The 20,848-nt window shown below is 41.8% G+C and overlaps 2 protein-coding genes across 51 annotated transcripts in view; both read left to right on the forward strand.

The window, feature by feature from the left end:
* The window catches only part of proser1 (proline and serine rich 1), a 79,532-nt gene extending 74,298 nt beyond the window's left edge, over positions 1-5,234 (forward strand). Inside the window, exons 12-15 of one of the 50 annotated variants that reach the window (XR_008138151.1) lie at positions 1-2,614; positions 2,647-2,680; positions 2,813-2,846; positions 2,879-5,234. The exon at positions 1-2,614 is cut by the window's left edge and continues 715 nt beyond it. The gene's annotated coding sequence lies outside the window, so the exon portion shown is untranslated. The other 49 variants (XR_008138164.1, XR_008138168.1, XR_008138172.1 and 46 more) reach the window with 49 other exon arrangements.
* Positions 5,235-10,308: 5,074 nt separating this feature from the next.
* Positions 10,309-20,848, forward strand: part of stoml3b (stomatin (EPB72)-like 3b) — a 32,357-nt gene continuing 21,817 nt past the window's right edge. Inside the window, exon 1 of the mRNA XM_052520102.1 lies at positions 10,309-10,474. Coding sequence (XP_052376062.1) covers positions 10,408-10,474 — 67 coding nt within the window. The 5' untranslated portion in view covers positions 10,309-10,407. The remainder of the gene's footprint in view (positions 10,475-20,848) is intronic.

Genomic DNA, 20,848 nt, shown 5'->3' on the forward strand with positions numbered 1-20,848 from the left:
CTGTCTGACTGTAGATCTATCTGATGTTCTGTCTGACTGTAGATCTATCTGATGTTCTATCTGTCTGACTGTAGATCTATCTGATGTTCTGTCTGACTGTAGATCTATCTGATGTTCTGTCTGACTGTAGATCTATCTGTCTGACTGTAGATCTGTCTGACTGTAGATCTATCTGTCTGACTGTAGATCTATCTGATGTTATATCTGTCTGACTGTAGATCTATCTGATGTTCTATCTATCTGACTGTAGATCTATCTGATGTTCTGTCTGACTGTAGATCTATCTGATGTTCTGTCTGACTGTAGATCTATCTGATGTTCTATCTATCTGACTGTAGATCCATCTGATGTTATATCTGTCTGACTGTTGATCTATCTGATGTTCTGTCTGACTGTAGATCTATCTGATGTTCTGTCTGACTGTAGATCTATCTGATGTTTTGTCTGACTGTAGATCTATCTGATGTTCTGTCTGACTGTAGATCTATCTGATGTTCTGTCTGACTGTAGATCTATCTGATGATCTATCTGTCTGACTGTAGATCTATCTGATGTTCTGTCTGACTGTAGATCTATCTGTCTGACTGTAGATCTGTCTGACTGTAGATCTATCTGTCTGACTGTAGATCTATCTGATGTTATATCTGTCTGACTGTAGATCTATCTGATGTTCTATCTATCTGACTGTAGATCTATCTGATGTTCTGTCTGACTGTAGATCTATCTGATGTTCTATCTGACTGTAGATCTATCTGATGTTCTATCTATCTGACTGTAGATCCATCTGATGTTATATCTGTCTGACTGTTGATCTATCTGATGTTATATCTGTCTGACTGTTGATCTATCTGATGTTCTGTCTGACTGTAGATCTATCTGATGTTTTGTCTGACTGTAGATCTATCTGATGTTCTGTCTGACTGTAGATCTATCTGATGTTCTGTCTGACTGTTGATCTATCTGATGTTCTGTCTGACTGTAGATCTATCTGGTGTTCTGTCTGACTGTAGATCTATCTGATGTTCTGTCTGACTGTAGATCTATCTGATGTTCTGTCTGACTGTAGATCTATCTGATGTTCTGTCTGACTGTAGATCTATCTGATGTTCTATCTGTCTGACTGTAGATCTATCTGATGTTCTGTCTGACTGTAGATCTATCTGATGTTCTGTCTGACTGTAGATCTATCTGATGTTCTATCTGTCTGACTGTAGATCTATCTGATGTTCTATCTGTCTGACTGTAGATCTATCTGATGCTCTATCTGACTGTAAACAGAGTGACAATGGTTTATGATTTTATACCTGGTGCTGTGTTTCAAATAGTACCCTATTCCCTATGTAGTCCACTATTATTATATAGTCCCCTATTCCCTATGTAGTCCACTATTATTATATAGTCCCCTATTCCCTATGTAGTCCACTATTATTATATAGTCCCCTATTCCCTATGTATTCCACTATTATTATATAGTCCCCTATTCCCTATGTAGTCCACTATTGTTATATAGTCTCCTATTCCCTGTATCGTCCACTATTATATAGTCCCCTATTCCCTATGTAGTCCACTATTATATTCCCTATGTAGTCCACTATTATTATATAGTCCCCTACTCCCTATGTAGTCCACTATTATTATATAGTAGCCTATTCCCTGTGTAGTCCCCTATTATATAGTCTCCTATTCCCTGTATCGTCCACTATTATATAGTCCCCTATTCCCTATGTAGTCCACTATTATATAGTAGCCTATTCCCTATGTAGTCCACTATTATTATATAGTCCCCTATTATTATATATTCCCCTATTCCCTATGTAGTCCACTATTATATAGTCCACTATTATTATATAGTAGCCTATTCCCTATGTAGTCCACTATTATTATATAGTCCCCTATTCCCTATGTAGTCCACTATTATTATATAGTCCCCTATTCCCTATGTAGTCCACTATTATTATATAGTCCCCTATTCCAAATGTAGTCCACTATTATTATATAGTCCCCTATTCCAAATGTAGTCCACTATTATTATAGTCCCCTATTCCCTATGTAGTCCACTATTATTATATAGTCCCCTATTCCCTATGTAGTCCACTATTATTATATAGTCCCCTATTCCAAATGTAGTCCACTATTATTATAGTCCCTTATTCCCTATGTAGTCCACTATTATTATATAGTCCACTATTATTATATAGTCCCCTATTCCAAATGTAGTCCACTATTATTATAGTCCCCTATTCCAAATGTAGTCCACTATTATTATATAGTCCACTATTATTATATAGTCCCTTATTCCCTATGTAGTCCACTATTATTATATAATCCCTTATTCCCTATGTAGTCCACTATTATTATATAATCCCTTATTCCCTATGTAGTCCACTATTATATAGTCCACTGTATAGGGACTAGGGTGCCGTTAGGGACTCAGTCTGGGTATGGTATTTAACAATGGCTGCTCCAGGCATGCTGACTCATCAGACCTATACTAGACGTCTTCATGTGAGGAACATTATGCATTCTGTTTAGATGAGCAGGATACCAGGTGAAACATTGTTTAGATGACCAGGATACCAGGTGACACATTGTGTTTAGATGAGCAGGATACCAGGTGAAACATTGTTTAGATGACCAGGATACCAGGTGAAACATTGTGTTTAGATGAGCAGGATACCAGGTGACACATTATGTTTAGATGACCAGGATACCAGGTGAAACATTGTTTAGATGAGCAGGATACCAGGTGAAACATTGTTTAGATGAGCAGGATACCAGGTGAAACATTATGTTTAGATGACCAGGATACCAGGTGACACATTGTGTTTAGATGAGCAGGATACCAGGTGAAACATTGTTTAGATGACCAGGATACCAGGTGACACATTGTGTTTAGATGAGCAGGATACCAGGTGACACATTATGTTTAGATGACCAGGATACCAGGTGAAACATTGTTTAGATGAGCAGGATACCAGGTGAAACATTGTTTAGATGACCAGGATACCAGGTGAAACATTGTTTAGATGACCAGGATACCAGGTGAAACATTGTGTTTAGATGACCAGGATACCAGGTGAAACATTGTGTTTAGATGACCAGGATACCAGGTGAAACATTGTTTAGATGACCAGGATACCAGGTGAAACATTGTGTTTAGATGACCAGGATACCAGGTGAAACATTTGCCTGAAGACTCAAACTGAATTCTCCCTCTATGTTCTCTACATACTTCAGTCTGAGACTGCCGTCTTTGAAGTAGTTTGTGCTGACAAAACGATAATCAAGCGAACATCAATGACACGTTTTCAAAACGCTGTTTTACCCACGTGTGTTCTGGCTCTGGGCCCAACCCATCGGTTTCTGGACCAATCAGTACAATTAGAGTGTTTTTCCATTCTAGAACTTGTCTGAGAGGGAGTCCGACCCAGACGATGAGTCTGAGTGGCCAGACAACTGGAAAAGGATACGTGTTCCATGTGGATTAATACAAGTATACACACACGCTCTCTCACTGGACAGTTTATTAGGCACACCCATCTAGTACTGGGTCAGACCCCCGCCCGACCCCACTTTGCCTCCAGAACAGCCTGAATTCTTTGGGGGAATTCTACAAGGTGTCGGAGACGTCCCGCAGAGATGTTGGTCCATTCTGACATGATGGCAGCACGCAGTTTGCTGCAGATGGGACGGCGACACATTCAGGCTGCGAACAAACCAATTCCATCTCGTCCCGAAGATGCTCCGTTGGGTTGAGGTCTAGTTAATATAATAATAATAATAATATATGCCATTTAGCAGACGCTTTTGTGCATACATTCTACGTATGGGTGGTTCCGGGGATCGAACCCACTACCCTGGCGTTACAAACGCCATGCTCTACCAACTGAGCTACAGTTCTGCACACCACCGTTGTACTGCGCTGTTATTTTAACCTGTTTTGTTCGCATGCACGATTCTTTCCCTTGTCCTATAGGACGGGCTGTTTTCACCCACAGGACTGCCGCTGACTGGATATTTGTCGAGACGTTTTTCGGTAAACCCTAGACACTGTCGTGCGTGAAAAGCCCGGTTAAGGCGGCCGGCGATCGTACCACGGTCAAAGGGTCGCTTAAGGTCAATCGTATTTGTCCCTTCTAACGTTCAATGGAACAGTAACTGAATGCCTGCCTGCCTGCTTTATATAACAAGCCACGGTCACGTGACTCACTGTCTGTAGGGGGGAACCTTTTTTTTTTGTGAACGTGGGTGGTGTACCTAATAAACTGTCCAGTGAGGGTTTACCTCATCCCATTAGTGAGTACAGTAAACACATGTTATATATGTGTGTATTTTACTCCTGTTATTCGGTTGACCAGGCTGTGCTGTAAGGTCAAAGGTTGACGTGTGCGGACCATGCGCAGTGATGAAGTTTCCCCTAGGTAAAGATCTAGGGTCAGTCTAGGTTCAGATCTAGGGTCAGTCTAGGTTCAGATCTAGGGTCAGTTTCCCCTAGGTAAAGATCTAGGGTCAGTCTAGGTTCAGATCTAGGGTCAGTTTCCCCTAGGTAAAGATCTAGGGTCAGTCTAGGATCAGTTTCCCCTAGGTACAGATCTAGGGTCAGTCTAGGTACAGATCTAGGGTCAGTTTCCCCTAGGTAAAGATCTAGGTTCAGACCTAGGATCAGTTTCCCCTAGGTACAGACCTAGGATCAGTTTCCCCTAGGTACAGACCTAGGATCAGTTTCCCCTGGGTACAGATCTTGGGTCAGCTTCCGCTTTCCCAAAACCTGAACCTTAACCATTATTGGGGAAAATGCTGAACTGACCCAAGATCAGCATCTAGGGGCAACTTTGCCCTGCTCTGTGAAGCTCCTGTGTTTTAACCCCTGTGCTGTCACAGAGGGTGATCACTGTGATTCTCTTGGCACTCTACTGTGTGTGTGTGTGTGTGTGTGTGTGTGTGTGTGTGTGTGTGTGTGTGTGTGTGTGTGTGTGTGTGTGTGTGTGTGTGTGTGTGTGTGTGTGTACAGACAGTATTCACACTCCCTGACTTTTCCCAAATGTAGTTGTGTTACAGCCTGAATTTTTAAAATGTATTAAATGTAGATGTTGTGTCTCCGGCCTCTACACCACACTACCCCATAATGTCAAAGTGGAATTATGTTTTTAGACATTTTTACAATCTAATTAAAAATGTAAAATCTGAGATGTCTTGAGTCAATAAGTATTCAACTCCTTTGTTATAAAATAAATTTAAATAATAATCTAAATAATTTCAGGAGTAAACATGTCTTTAACAAGGCACCTAATAAGTTGCATGGACTCTGTGTGGTGGTGGTGGTGTTTGACGTGATTTCTTCATGACTACCTCATCTCTGTACCCCACACATGTAATTATCTGCAAGGTCCCTCAGTCGAGCAGTGAATTTCTAACACAGAGTCAACCACAGAGACCATGGAGGTTTTCCAATGCCTCGCAAAGAAGGGCACCTATTGGTAGATGGGTAGAAAGGAAAAAGCAGACATTCAATAGAACCCTTTGAGCACAGTAAAGTTATTAATTACATGTTTGATGGTGTATCAATACACCCAGTCACTACAAAGATACAGGCGTCCTTCCTAACTCAGTTGCTGGAGAGGAAGGAAACTGCTCAGGGGTTTCACCATGAGTCCAATGGTTTAAAACAGTTACAGAGTTTAATGGCTGTGATAGGAGAAAACTGAGGATGGATCAACAACATTGTAGTTACTCCACAATACTAACCTAAATGACAGAGTGAAAAGAAGGAATCCTGTACAGAATAAATGTATTCCAAAACATGCCTCCTGTTTGCAACAAGTCACTATAGTAAAACTGCCACAAAGCAATTAACTTTTTGTCCTGAATACAAAGTGTTATGTTTGGGGCAAATCCAATACAACACATTACTGAGTACAATTTTCAAGCATGGTGGTGGCTGCATCATGTTATGGGTATGCTTGTCATTGGCAAGGACTGGGGAAATGGAATGGAGCTAATCATAGGCTAAATCCTAGAGGGAACCCTGGTTCAGTCTGCTTTCCACCAGACACTGGGAGATGAATTCACCTTTCAGCAGGACAATAACCTATAACACAAGGCCAAATATACACTGGGAGATGAATTCACCTTTCAGCAGGACAATAACCTACAACACAAGGCCAAATACACACTGGAGTTACTTACCAAGACGACATTGAATGTTTCTGAGTGGCCTAGTTACAGTTTTGACATAAATAGTCTTAAATCTCAGGCGAGACTTAAATTGTCGTCTCGCAAAAAGAGTTTGAAGAATTTTTAAGAGTGATGGGTAAATGTTGTACAATCCAGGTGTGTAAAGCTCTTAGAGATTTACCCAGAAAGACTCACAGCTCTTAGAGACTGACCCAGAAAGACTCACAGCTCTTAGAGACTGACCCAGAAAGACTCACAGCTCTTAGAGCCTGACCCAGAAAGACTCACAGCTCTTAGAGACTGAGAAAGACTCAGAGCTCTTAGCTCTTAAAGACTCACAGCTCTTTGAGACTGACCCAGAAAGACTCACAGCTCTCAGAGCTCTAGAGACTGACCCAGAAAGACTCCCAGCTCTTAGAGACTGACCCAGAAAGACTCCAGAAAGACTCCCAGAAAGAGCTCTTAAAGACTGACCCAGAAAGTCTCCCAGCTCTTAGAGACTGACCCAGAAAGACTCTTAGAGACTTACCAGCTCTTTAGAGACTGACCCAGAAACACTCCCAGCTCTTAGAGACTGACCCAGAAAGACTCACAGCTCTTTAGAGACTGACCCAGAAAGACTCACAGCTCTTAGAGACTGACCCAGAAAGACTCACAGCTCTTAGAGACTGACCCAGAAAGACTCAGAGCTCTTAGAGACTGGCCCAGAAAGACTCCCAGCTTAGAGACTGACTCAAAGACTCACAGCTCTTAGAGACTTACCCAGAAAGACTCCCAGCTCTTAGAGACTGACTCACAGCTCTTAGAGAAAGACTCAGAGCTCTTAGAGACTGACCCAGAAAGACTCAGAGCTCTTAGAGACTTACCCAGAAAGACTCAGAGACTGGCCCAGCTCTTAGAGACTTTACCCAGAAAGACTCCCAGCTCTTAGAGACTGACCCAGAAAGACTCCCAGCTCTTAGAGACTGACCCAGAAAGACTCAGAGCTCTCACAGCTCTTAGAGACTGACCCAGAAAGACTCAGAGCTCTTAGAGACTTACCCAGAAAGACTCACAGCTCTTAGAGACTTACCCAGAAAGACTCCCAGCTCTTAGAGACTGACCCAGAAAGACTCAGAGCTCTTAGAGACTGACCCAGAAAGACTCAAGACTCCCAGCTCTTAGAGACTTACTCAGAGAAAGACTCCCAGCTCTTCCCAGCTCTTAGAGACTGACCCAGAAAGACTCAGAGCTCTTAGAGACTTACCCAGAAAGACTCCCAGCTCTTGGCCCAGAGACTTCTTAGAGACTTACTCAGAGCTCTTAGAGACCCCAGAAAGACTCAGAGCTCTTCTTAGAGACTGACCCAGAAAGACTCCCAGCTCTTAGAGACTTAAAGACTCCAGAAAGACTCCCAGCTCTCTTAGAGACTGGCCCAGAAACTCAGAGCTCTTAGACTCAGAGCTCTTAGAGACTTACCCAGAAAGACTCAGAGCTCTTAGAGACTGACCCAGAAAGACTCCCAGCTCTTAGAGACTGGCCCAGAAAGACTCAGAGCTCTTAGAGACTGACCCAGAAAGACTCAGAGCTCTTAGAGACTTCTTACCCAGAAAGACTCCCAGCTCTCTAGAGACTGACCCAGAAAGACTCCCAGCTCTTAGAGACTGACCCAGAAAGACTCAGAGCTCTTAGAGACTGACCCAGAAAGACTCCCAGCTCTTAGAGACTGGCCCAGAAAGACTCCCAGCTCTTAGAGACTGGCAGAAAGACTGACCCAGAAAGACTCTCTTAGAGACTTACCCAGAAAGACTCAGAGCTCTTAGAGACTGACCTTAGAGACAGAAAGACTCCCAGCTCTTAGAGACTGACCCAGAAAGACTCCCAGCTCTTAGAAAGACTCAGAGCTCTTAGAGACTGACCCAGAAAGACTCCCTTAGCTCTTAGAGACTTAAAGACTCCCAGCTCTTAAGACTGACCCAGAAAGACTCCCAGCTCTTAGAGACTGGCCCAGAAAGACTCAGAGCTCTTAGAGACTGACCCAGAAAGACTCAGAGCTCTCAGAGCTCTTAGAGACTGACCCAGAAAGACTCCCAGCTCTTAGAGACTGAAAGACTCCAGAAAGACTGACCCAGAAAGACTCAGCTCTTAGAGACTGACCCAGAAAGACTCAGAGCTCTTAGAGACTGGCCCAGAAAGACTCAGAGCTCTTAGAGACTGACCCAGAAAGACTCCCAGCTCTTAGAGACTTACCCAGAAAGACTCAGAGCTCTTAGAGACTGACCCAGAAAGACTCCCAGCTCTTAAGAACCCAGAAAGACTTCTAACAGGTATTGAATACTTATGTAAATTAGATATTTCTATATTTATTTAAAAAAAAATCTCCAAACATTTCTAAAAAACATGTTTTTACTTTGTCATTTGAGGTATTGTTTGTATATGGGTGAGAAAAATATATATATTTAATCCATCGTGGCTGTTACACAAAATGTGGACTAAAGTCAAAGAAGGTCTGAATACTTTTGTGAAAACTGTAATACCAGAGAGGTTATAATAGATGAGGGAGAGAATGTGCCTCGGTCTGAGTTCATACCACTGTTTGAACATGTACGCCTCAATTAAATTAAATCCTGTTGCTAAGTGACACGTTTGTTTGTAAACATTTTTTTTTTTTTTGTAACGTGGACGGATGGGGCAGGAGACTTGGAACTGTCTCTATGACAACATGTATTACGTTGTAAATGCGACCGTAGAAACCTGTTGTACTGAAAGTTATCCGCTCCACACATATCTTCTGTAATTGACCGTCGTGAACGCGAATGGAAGCGGCACTAGACTGTCTTTCTCTCTGCACGTAGCCTGTCGTTCTCTCTGCACGTAGCCTAGTGGTCAGAGCGTTGGACTAATAACCCAAAGGTTGCCGGATCGAATCCAAGAGCTGACAAGGTAAAGACAAAGCTGTCGTTCTGCCCGTGAACAAGGCAGTTCCCCGGTAGGCCGTCATTGTAAATAAGAATTTGTTTTTTTAACTGACTTGCCTAGTTTAAATAAAGGTTAAATAAAAGTAAAATAATTGTTGGAAAATCACCCGCATTTCACTGTTAGTCTCTACACCTATTGTTTTACGAAGAATGTGACAAATAAAATGTGATTTCGATTTAGTACTGTACATCCCTATAGCTTCATAGTGAAACACTCTGGAAACACACACACACATATATATTCACCTCACCTGTTCAACTGGGTAGGGTTGTGAATGACATCCCCAGGCTAAAGGAGAAAGTGTCTGGTGGATTAGGGTTTTGAACGAAGGGAAATATATCTTTGACCATAATGACTCCATATATATTGTATTGTAACGACCCTGGGTTTATAATCGCGGAAATGGACTCTGCCGCACGAGCATGCATTTGCGCCACAGTCGACAGCGCACCGGACCTCCGTCTGCAAGAGACCTGCTCCTGCCTGTTTCATTACAGTATATTTATAGTCTGATCTTAATGATTGCATATATTGCATAAAAAGCCGAATCCACTAGTTTGAAGGTTTGTCGACATACGTTTGTATATATATAGTGTATCTCAGCTCGGATGTCGACCGACCACCTCAAGCACAATCTTTTGTATATTGTATATAGTGTATGTTTACATCTCTCAATTCAAAGGGCTTTATTGGCATGGGGAACATGTGTTTACATTGCCAAAGCAAATGGAATAGACAATTAACAAGGGAAACGTTAGTGAACATTACATTCACAGAAGTTTTAAAAGAATATAGACGTTTTAAATGTTATATTATTGGCCATGTACAGTGTTGTAACAACGTGCAAGTAGTTGAAGTATGAAAGGGAAGATAAATAAACATAAATAATATGTTAATAATATAATATACCCTGTTCTCATGGCAACGGGCCACAGAGGTCTGCCTATGGCCGCCTGTCTCCATAGCAATGCTCACCCAGTCTGTACATAGTCAAAGCTTTTCTTAAGTTTGGGTCAGTCACAGTGGTCAGGTATTCTGCCCCTGTGTACCATCTGTTTAGGGCCAAATTAGCAGTCGAGTTTGCTCTGTTTTTTTGGTTGATTCTCTCTTTCTCTACCCTGCCTCCCTCTTCACATCTATAGAGTCTGTTAATGTGTTTGTTAGGGATGAGGCCACACCCTCTCTGGGCCGAGCCTATAAACAGACAGGCTTTATAAACACTGCTACTCTTCTCTCTCTCACACAATCACTGTCGAGGAGATCCAGTGCGGTTGCATGGAAATGGACAGCGAGATAGAAAGTGGTAGGAAGAGACGAGTCAACAGCAAAGATGATCTGATAGGTAAGATAATCCGCTGGGTTATAACTATTCTATGTCTCCCTCTTTATTATATTTTCTCTAACTCTATCTCAATGTTTCTTTCTCTCTCTTTAAATCACTCTTCTTTGCACTCTCACCCTCTCTTTTTTTTATCTCACCTACTTTTCTCTCCAGTCTGTGTGTGTGTCTCTGTGTGTCTCTCTCTCTCTCTCTCTCTCTCTCTCTCTCTCTCTCTCTCTCTCTCTCTCTCTCTCTCTCTCTCAGCTGATCTTTGCTCTATGGAAACTGCTGTGTTGTCAGGGAGTTGTAAAATAATAGGTTACTTAGGGGAAAAAGTCTTTGTTAGTGGTAACAATTTGTACCCTGACATGCTTCTTCACAGTTATAGTCGACCAGGGCAGCTCTAGCAGAGCAGACATTTACTTACCTATTACCTAGTTCAGGTACATGCTTCTTCACAGTTATCGTCGACCAGGGCAGATCTAGCAGAGCAGACATTTACTTACCTGTTACCTAGTTCAGGTACATGCTTCTTCACATTTATAGTCGACCAGGGCAGCTCTAGCAGAGCAGACATTTACTTACCTGTTACCTAGTTCAGGTACATGCTTCTTCACAGTTATAGTCGACCAGGGCAGCTCTAGCAGAGCAGACATTTACTTACCTCTTACCTAGCTCAGGTACATGCTTCTTCACAGTTATAGTCTACCAGGGCAGCTCTAGCAGAGCAGACATTTACTTACCTGTTACCTAGTTCAGGTACATGCTTCTTCACAGTTATAGTCTACCAGGGCAGCTCTAGCAGAGCAGACATTTGAGAAACTGACTGTTAAAGGTGGCCTAGTTCAGGTCATGCTCTTCAGTATCCATTCAGTTATAGTCTATGGAGATTGCAGCTGTGTGCATGGCTGTGTGACATATAGTGAGAAACTGACTTGTTGGAAAGGTGGCATCCTATGACGGTGCCACATTGAAAGTCACTGAGCTCTTCAGTATGGGCCATTCTACTGCTAATGTTTGTCTATGGAGATTGCATGGCTGTGTGCATGGCTGTGTGTTGTATATATAGTGTATTACAGAGTGGGTCAGGGAGCGGTTGTATATATAGTGTATTACAGAGTGGGTCAGGGAGCGGTTGCATATATAGTGTATTACAGAGTGGGTCAGGGAGCAGTTGTATATATAGTGTATTACAGAGTGGGTCAGGGAGCGGTTGTATATATAGTGTATTACAGAGTGGGTCAGGGAGCGGTTGTATATATAGTGTATTACAGAGTGGGTCAGGGAGCCATATATAGTGTTGTATATATAGTGTATTACAGAGTGGGTCAGGGAGCGGTTGTATATATAGTGTATTACAGAGTGGGTATTACAGAGTGGGTCAGCGGTTGTATATATAGTGTATTATTAGAGTGGGTCAGGGAGCGGTTGTATATATAGTGTATTACAGAGTGGGTCAGGGACCGGTTGTATATATAGTGTATTACAGAGTGGGTCAGGGAGCGGTTGTATATATAGTGTATTACAGAGTGGGTCAGGGAGCGGTTGTATATATAGTGTATTACAGAGTGGGTCAGGGACCGGGTGTTGTATATATAGTGTATTACAGAGTGGGTCAGGGAGCGGTTGTATATATAGTGTATTACAGAGTGGGTCAGGGAGCGGTTGTATATATAGTGTATTACAGAGTGGGTCAGGGAGCGGTTGTATATATAGTGTATTACAGAGTGGGTCAGGGACCGGTTGTATATATAGTGTATTACAGAGTGGGTCAGGGAGCGGTTGTATATATAGTGTATTACAGAGTGGGTCAGGGAGCAGCTGAAAATGTCAGTGAAGCCAGCTGGTCAGCACATGCTCTGAGTACGCAACCTGCTAATCCGTCTGGCCCTGCGGCCAGAATGTTAACCTTTTTTTAAGGTCTTACTCGCATCGTCTATGGAGAGCGTGATCACACAGTCATCCAGAACAGCTGGTGCTCTCATGCATGGTTCAGTGTTGCTTGCCTCGAAGCGAGAACTGGGCATCTCGCGACTGGGTTTCCCTTTAGTAATCCGTGATCGTTTTCCAGCCCTGCCACATCCGACGAACGTCTGAGCCGGCATAGTAGCATTCCATCTTAGTCCTGCATTGATTCTGCGCCTGTTTGATGGTTCGTCAGAGGGCGGGATTTCTTATAAACGTCCAGATGTCCCTCTGCTTGAAAGCAGCATCTCCAGCCTTTCACTCAGTGCAGATGTGGCCTATAATCCATGGCTTCTGGTTGGGCTATGTACTGTACATACGGTCACTGTGGGTACGACGTGTATGTAGTTACTAATGAAGCAGGTGACTGATGTGGTGTACTCCTCAATGCCATCGAATGAATCCCGAAACATATTCCAGTCTGTGCTAGCAAAACAGTCGTGAAGCGTGTAGCATCTGTGTCATCTGACCACTTCTGTATTGAGTGAGTCAATGGTACTTCTCATTTTGGGATTTTGCTTGTAAGCAGGAATCAGGAGAATAGAGTTATGGTCAGATTTGCCAAATGGAGGTTGAGGGAGAGCTTTGTACGCGTCTCTGTGCGTGGATTAAAGGTGTTCTAGAGTTTTGCCTCCTGTAGTTGCACATGTGACATGCTGGTAGAAATGAGGTAAAACAGATTTCATTTTCCCTGCATTAAAATCACCAGCCACTAGGAGCGCCACCTCTGGGTGAGCATTTTCTTGTTTACTTACGGCCCTATACAGCTCGTTGAGTGCGGTCTTAGTGCCAGCATCGGTCTGTGGTGGTAAATAGACAACTACGAAATATATGGTCTACAGCTTATCATGAAGTATTCTACCTCAGGTGAGCAGAAACTCAAGACTTAGCTAGTTAGCTAAGCAAACAGCATGTGTCATTTAGCTTGCTTCATCAGAGATTAGGCTTTTGGAAAGAGCTTGACATCGACAATTCCTCGTCCTGGTAAAGTTGTCAGTCAGACTACTGTCATCATCACTATAGATGACAAGCACATCAAACAATACTTTTATTTAGCCATCTAGCTAGTTTATCCCTTTAAAGTTAGCTTATTAACTAGCCATCTAGCTAGTTTATCCCTTTAAGGTTAGCTTGTTAATAACTAGCCATCTAGCTAGTTTATCCCCTTAAAGTTAGCTTGTTAACTAGCCATATTGACGTGATCTGTTATTAGCTTGTTAACTAGCCATATTGACGTGATCTGTTATTAGCTTGTTAACTAGCCATATTGACGTGATCTGTTATTAGCTTGTTAACTAGCCATGTTGACGTGATCTGTTATTAGCTTGTTAGCTAGCCATATTGACGTGATCTGTTATTAGCTTGTTAACTAGCCATATTGACGTGATCTGTTATTAGCTTGTTAACTAGCCATGTTGACGTGATCTGTTATTAGCTTGTTAGCTAGCCATGTTGATGTGATCAGTTATTACCTAGCTAGCCAATTTGACATGGTCCATCAATCAATGTAGCCTATCATGTTTGTCAGCAGAAATCGTTAATTAAACACTCTTAAAAACAATGTTAAAAAGGGGATAATGTTAGCTAACTTCGCTAGCTATGTTGGTTAGAGGAAAAACAACAACTCAACTCAACAGTTCTACATTACCACTATATTTAGTCAACTGTACAACGTTTCTACAGGTAGCTTGCAAAGTAAACACACAGACATGATCCAGTGTTTCTACGATGTTTTATTTCCTGCTATGTAGTGGTGTTTACCTACATGATCATTATTATTCAATATTGAAGACATGCTCCGGGACTTTGGTCACTATTTGTTTTAATCCTTCCACTTTGGGCTGAATGTGTCAATGTGTAGTTCATACATGAATAACTTATGTGCAGAATTACTGTTTTACCTCAATTAACCACAAAGTTTGAAAGTGACTGTTTTCAGGAAGTTGGGCAGATCCACTTCCCCCTACATATGATGTATGCAATTTCAACTCGTTTTGGGCTCCAGAGTGCTACTTTCAGAACTACCCCCCCCCCCAAAAAATATACAAATCTTATGGAGAATATCTTTAACCTGAGCTTTTTAAAACACAAGCACCACTATCCTGTACCATGTGGTGTCGGCTAAGGTAGGTATAGAGCTATCACTTGAGTTAACTACTGAAGTGTTAGGTATCAGGAAGGCACCATTATTACACTTATCCATCTCTAATGATTAGGCTACTTAGTAGACTCTGCAGGTACAGTAAATACCCAGTCAATGGAGGGAGATAAACTGCTATCTAAGGCTATGTGTATAATAGTGACACTACACAATGCCTTCATCCCGTAGTGTTTTGTCGAGGCTTTAAACATTCCCAGCTCATTGTTCCCTGATAACGTTAGGTGAGTGTGTAACGGATGTGAAACGGCTAGCTTAGTTAGCGGTGCGCGCTAAATAGCGTTTCAATCGGTTACGTCACTTGCTCTGAGACCTTCAAGTAGTAGTTCCCCTTGCTCTGCAAGGACCGCGGCTTTTGTGGAGCGATGGGTAACGATCCTTCGAGGGTGACTGTTGTTGATGTGTGCAGAGGGTCCCTGGTTCGCGCCCGGGTATGGGCGAGGGGACGGACGTAAAGTTATACTGTTACAAGTGCATATGAGCCTAATGCAGTCATAGGGATATAAGTGTATTCCATAGGTAGATTGTGTGACCATGTGTTTTTCCAGGTTATTTCAACAGCTAACAGGTCTGACAGGCTTGCGTTTTTATGTATTACAAGTAGAGTTGAGGATAGACTCTGATGAGGATTTTTAGGTCGGGTTGGATTTTTTTTGTCATGCAGTTCAGCCAGAAACCCTTCCCTAAACTTAACCCTAACCTTAACCCTAACCCTAACCCTAACCTTAACCTTAACCCTAACCTTAACCCTAACCCTAACCCTAACCCTAACCTTAACCCTAACCCTAACCTTAACCCTAACCTTAACCCTAACCCTAACCTTAACCCTAACCCTAACCTTAACCCGAACCCTAACCTTAACCTTAACCCTAACCCTAACCTTGCACACTTTGGATGGTGTATCAATACACTCAGTCACTATAAAGATACAGGCGTCCTTCCGAACTTAGTTTCTCCACAATACTAACCTAAATGACAGAGTGAAAAGGAAGCCTGTACAGAATAAATATATTCCAAAACATGCTTCCTGTTTGCAATAAGGCACTAAAGTAAAACTGCTAAAGATGTGGCAAAGAAATGAACCTTGTGTCCTGAATACAAAGTGTTATGTTTGGGGCAAATCCAACACAACATATTACTGAGTACCACTCTCCATATTTTCAAGCATTGTGGTGGCTGCATCATGTTATGGGTATGCTTGTCATCAACAAGGACTAGGGAGTTTTTTAGGATAAAATAAATGTAATAGAGCTAAGCACAGGCAAAACCATGGAGGAACACCTGGTTCAGTCTGCTTTCCAACAGAAAAAGAGAAAATAATATTTTCAATCCATTTTGAATTCAGCCTGTAACACAACAAAATGTGGAAAAGTTCAAGGGGTATGAATAACTTTGTGAAGGCTCTGTATTACGAGAGAGCGGACAGGACAGATCACGGTGGGCCTCTCTGTCTCTATAGTGTTTCTCCCCTTGTGGCTCAGTTAATAGAGCATGGCACTTTCAATGCCAGGGTTGTGGGTTCAATTTCCACAGAGGACCAAATATGTATGCACTCACTACTGTAGATTACTGTAGGTCTCTCTATATATGATCTAAATGAAAGAAAAGGGCTTATATAGTGTTCTATTATATGATAATTGTGTCATATGGTTCAGCGGAACGGCAGTAAAACGCTTGAGCCTGAAATAGACTAACTACCACTGTAAAAAAGAAGAGTCTTTACCAATAACGAACGTCAATGGAGAAGAAAAGTTAGAAAGTTGATGGGAAATTTGAGCTTCTGTTTTCCATTGGGGGAAGTGAAACACTTTTACACAATACAGGCCTACCCACGGGACTTCTGTATGGTGATCAAACACTTGCTCTGGCTGAAGTGACATTTAGCAAAACAGAGATATCAGTAATAAGGAAAATAGCCCAGAACCATTCATTCAGATTGACTCTCATCTGTGTGGGGGGAAAAAACAAGGTTTTATCGGTAGGCACTGTAATTCAATAGACTAATTTAAAAGATATTAAACGTTGTCAACACACACTATGAATAGCATAACTACACAGTAATCGACTAACGTTAATGTTGACATTGTGTATGTGACACACAGACTGGGCTTGTTTTAGGAGACGATTTCCTCTGATTTTCTCAGATAGTATATTTCCAAGAGCTCAAACCATTACAGATGCCGTATCTTAATTTGAGCCAGTTTCACAAAGCAGAAAAATAACCCTTCAGCATTATGTGGATTATAATTGATGGAATTTTTTAGTAGGGGTTGATAAAAAAAATTATTAGGGCAAATCAAGTCTTTCATTTTAAATGGGAAATTATAAACTTTAGAAACCTTTTTAAACCTTGAATACAATTCCTTCAACAACAGGTTGATCAAATGAAGATCCTACATCTGTAGGGAACCCAGGCTGAGATGAGTCATCCCAACTGTGACAACACATGGAATTTATTTATCTTTCATCTAGAGGGAGAGAGCACATGACGCTTTGTTGCATAACACAACCTTTGTTGGCCTTGACCGTGTGTGTGTGTGTGTGTGTGTGTGTGTGTGTGTGTGTGTGTGTGTGTGTGTGTGTCTCTCTCTCAGGGCTATACAGGAAATATGAAAGGCAGACCCCTCCCTCCACTAATGTCTTCATCACCAGATAGCATTATGCAATGCTACTTCATAAAACCCCTCCCTCCGCTAATGTCTTCATCACCAGATATCATTATGCTATGCTACTTCCTTCATAAAACCCCTCCCTCCGCTAATGTCTTTATCACCAGATAGCATTATGCTATGCCCCTTCATAAAACCCCTCCCTCCACTAATGTCTTTATCACCAGATAGCATTATGCTATGCCCCTTCATAAAACCCCTCCCTCCACTAATGTCTTTATCACCAGATAGCATTATGCTACTTCCTTAATAAAACCCCTCCCTCCACTAATGTCTTTATCACCAGATAGCATTATGCTATGCCCCTTCATAAAACCCCTCCCTCCACTAAATGTCTTTATCACCAGATAGCATTATGCTATGCTACTTCATTAAACCCCTCCCTCTGCTAATGTCTTTATCACCAGATAGCATTATGCTATGCTACTTCATTAAACCCCTCCATCTGCTAATGTCTTCATCACCAGATAGCATTATGCTATGCTACTTCATTAAACCCCTCCCTCTGCTAATGTCTTTATTCACCAGATAGCATTATGCTATGCTACTTCATAAAACCCCTCCCTCCGCTAACGTCTTCATCACCAGATAGCATTATGCTATGCTACTTCATAAAACCCCTCCCTCCACTAATGTCTTTATCACCAGATAGCATTATGCTATGCTACTTCATAAAACCCCTCCCTCCGCTAATGTCTTTATCACCAGATAGCATTATGCTATGCTACTTCCTTCATAAAACCCCTCCCTCCACTAATGTCTTTATCACCAGATAGCATTATGCTATGCTACTTCATAAAACCCCTCCCTCCGCTAATGTCTTTATCACCAGATAGCATTATGCTATGCTACTTCATAAAACCCCTCCCTCCGCTAATGTCTTTATCACCAGATAGCATTATGCTATGCTACTTCCTTCATAAAACCCCTCCCTCCACTAATGTCTTTATCACCAGATAGCATTATGCTATGCTACTTCATAAAACCCCTCCCTCCACTAATGTCTTTATCACCAGATAGCATTATGCTATGCTACTTCATTAAACCCCTCCCTCTGCTAATGTCTTTATCACCAGATAGCATTATGCTATGCTACTTCATAAAACCCCTCCCTCCGCTAATGTCTTTATCACCAGATAGCATTATGCTATGCTACTTCATTAAACCCCTCCCTCCGCTAATGTCTTTATCACCAGATAGCATTATGATGTTACTTCAGAAGTAAACAGACCTGTGTGTGATCAAATCAAATTCATTTGTAAAGCCCTTCTTTCATCAGCTGTGCTGTACAGAAACCCAGCTTAAAACCCCAAACAGCAAGCAATGCAGGTGTAGAAGCATGGTGTGATCACTGCCATCCTAGACTAGAAGATATAACAGATATTTGTTTTGTCTGATGTGTGTAATGAGGAGCATCCAGACGCAACACTTGGTCCATTTATGAAATAGTTTCTTCCAGGTATTGATAAGAATGCACCTGTTAAGAAACTGACTGTTCGATCTGTTAAGGCTCCATGGATTGATGAGGAACTGAGAAGATGTATGGTTGAGAGAGGGACGAGGCTAAAGATCTGTTAAGGCTCCATGGATTGATGAGGAACTGAGAAGATGTATGGTTGAGAGAGGGACGTGGCTAAAGATCTGTTAAGGCACCGTGGATTGATGAGGAACTGAGAAGATGTATGGTTGAGAGAGGGACGTGGCTAAAGATCTGTTAAGGCCCCATGGATTGATGAGGAACTGAGAAGCTGTATGGTTGAGAGAGGGACGAGGCTAAAGATCTGTTAAGGCACCGTGGATTGATGAGGAACTGAGAAGCTGTATGGTTGAGAGAGGGACGAGGCTAAAGATCTGTTAAGGCACCGTGGATTGATGAGGAACTGAGAAGCTGTATGGTTGAGAGAGGGACGAGGCTAAAGATCTGTTAAGGCACCGTGGATTGATGAGGAACTGAGATGCTATGGTTGAGAGAGGGACGAGGCTAAAGGAGTGGCGAATAACTGACTGGCTGACTTACTGGAAATTGACAGATTATGTCACTAAACTCAACAAAAAGAAGAATAAACTGTATTATGAAGCCAAGATGAATTATACAAAGAATGGTGAGAAATGTTTTTTGTAGTATTTTAAATTAAATGATGTGTTAAGGATTTCCTTCTCTTCTTCCGAAGAGGAGAAAAGGATCAGAGGACCAATATGTGGCGTGGTAAGTGTCCATGGTTCTTTTAATACCTAAATGTACACACGAACAACTAAATACAAAAACAAGCAACGTGAAAACCCCAAACAGTCCTATCTGGTGCAAACACAGAGACAATCACCCACAAACACACAGTGAAACCCAGGCTACCTAAGTATGATTCTCAATCAGAGACAACTAATGACACCTGCCTCTGATTGAGAACCATACTAGGCCGAAACATAGAAATACCCAAATCATAGAAAAACAAACATAGACTGCCCACCCCAACTCACGCCCTGACCATACAAAATAATGACAAAACAAAGGAAATAAAGGTCAGAACGTGACATTATGTCCAGAAAGACAAATTAATCACAAAACCATTTGATGTTTCCAAATATTTGGCAAATTGGGCAAACTTAGGCAAGAAATGCCAACAACGAACAGTGAATTATTGAATTCACACATAAAAAAAAAAAAAGTAATAATGAAAGAAAAGCATTTTAAGTTAGAATTTGGTAAAGTAAGTGTGGGAGAGGTGGAGAAATGGTCGATCAATAATGACAGACCTGGCATTGAAAACTTAGATGGAAAGCTACTGAGGATATCTCATATCTGTCATATCTCTAATCTGAGCCTCGAGGAAAGTTTTTGTCCTCAGGCCTGGAGGGGAAACCAAAGTCATTCCGCTACCCAAGAGTGGTGAAACGGCTATTACTGGTTCTAACAGCAGACCAATCAGCTTTCTTAACAAACTATTAGAAATAATGGTGTTTGACCAAATACCATTCTATGTCTCTGTAAACAAATTAACAACATACTTTCCCACATGCTTAAAGAGAAGGCCATTCAACATGTACTGGACTGACACAAATGACTGGTGATTGGTTGAAAGAAATTGGTAATAAGAAGACTGTGGGAGCTGTACTGTTAGATTTCAGTGCAGCCTTTGATATTATTGACCATAACCTGTTGTTGAGAAAATGTATGTTTTATGGCTTTTCAACCTCTGTCATATCATGGATTCAGAGCTACTCAGCAAAAAAGAGAAACAATCCTTTTTTCAGGACCCTGTCTTTCAAAGATCATTCGTAAAAATCGCAAAACTTCACAGATCTTCATTGTAAACACTGTTTCCCCATGCTTGTTCAATGAACCATAAACAATTAATGAACATGCACCTGTGGAACGGTCGTTAAGACACTAACAGCTTACAGACGGTAGGCAATTAAGGTCACAGTTATGACAACTTAGGACACTAAAGAGGCCTTTCTACTGACTCTGAAAAACACCAAAAGAAAGATGCCCAGAGTCCCTGCTCATTTGCGTGAACGTGACCTTAGGCATGCTGCAAGGAGGTATGAGGACTGCAGATGCGGCCAGGGCAATAAATTGCAATGTCCGTACTGTGAGACGCCTAA

This window comes from Oncorhynchus keta, chromosome 6, assembly GCF_023373465.1.
Source record: "Oncorhynchus keta strain PuntledgeMale-10-30-2019 chromosome 6, Oket_V2, whole genome shotgun sequence".
Classification (NCBI taxonomy): Eukaryota; Metazoa; Chordata; class Actinopteri; order Salmoniformes; family Salmonidae; genus Oncorhynchus; species Oncorhynchus keta.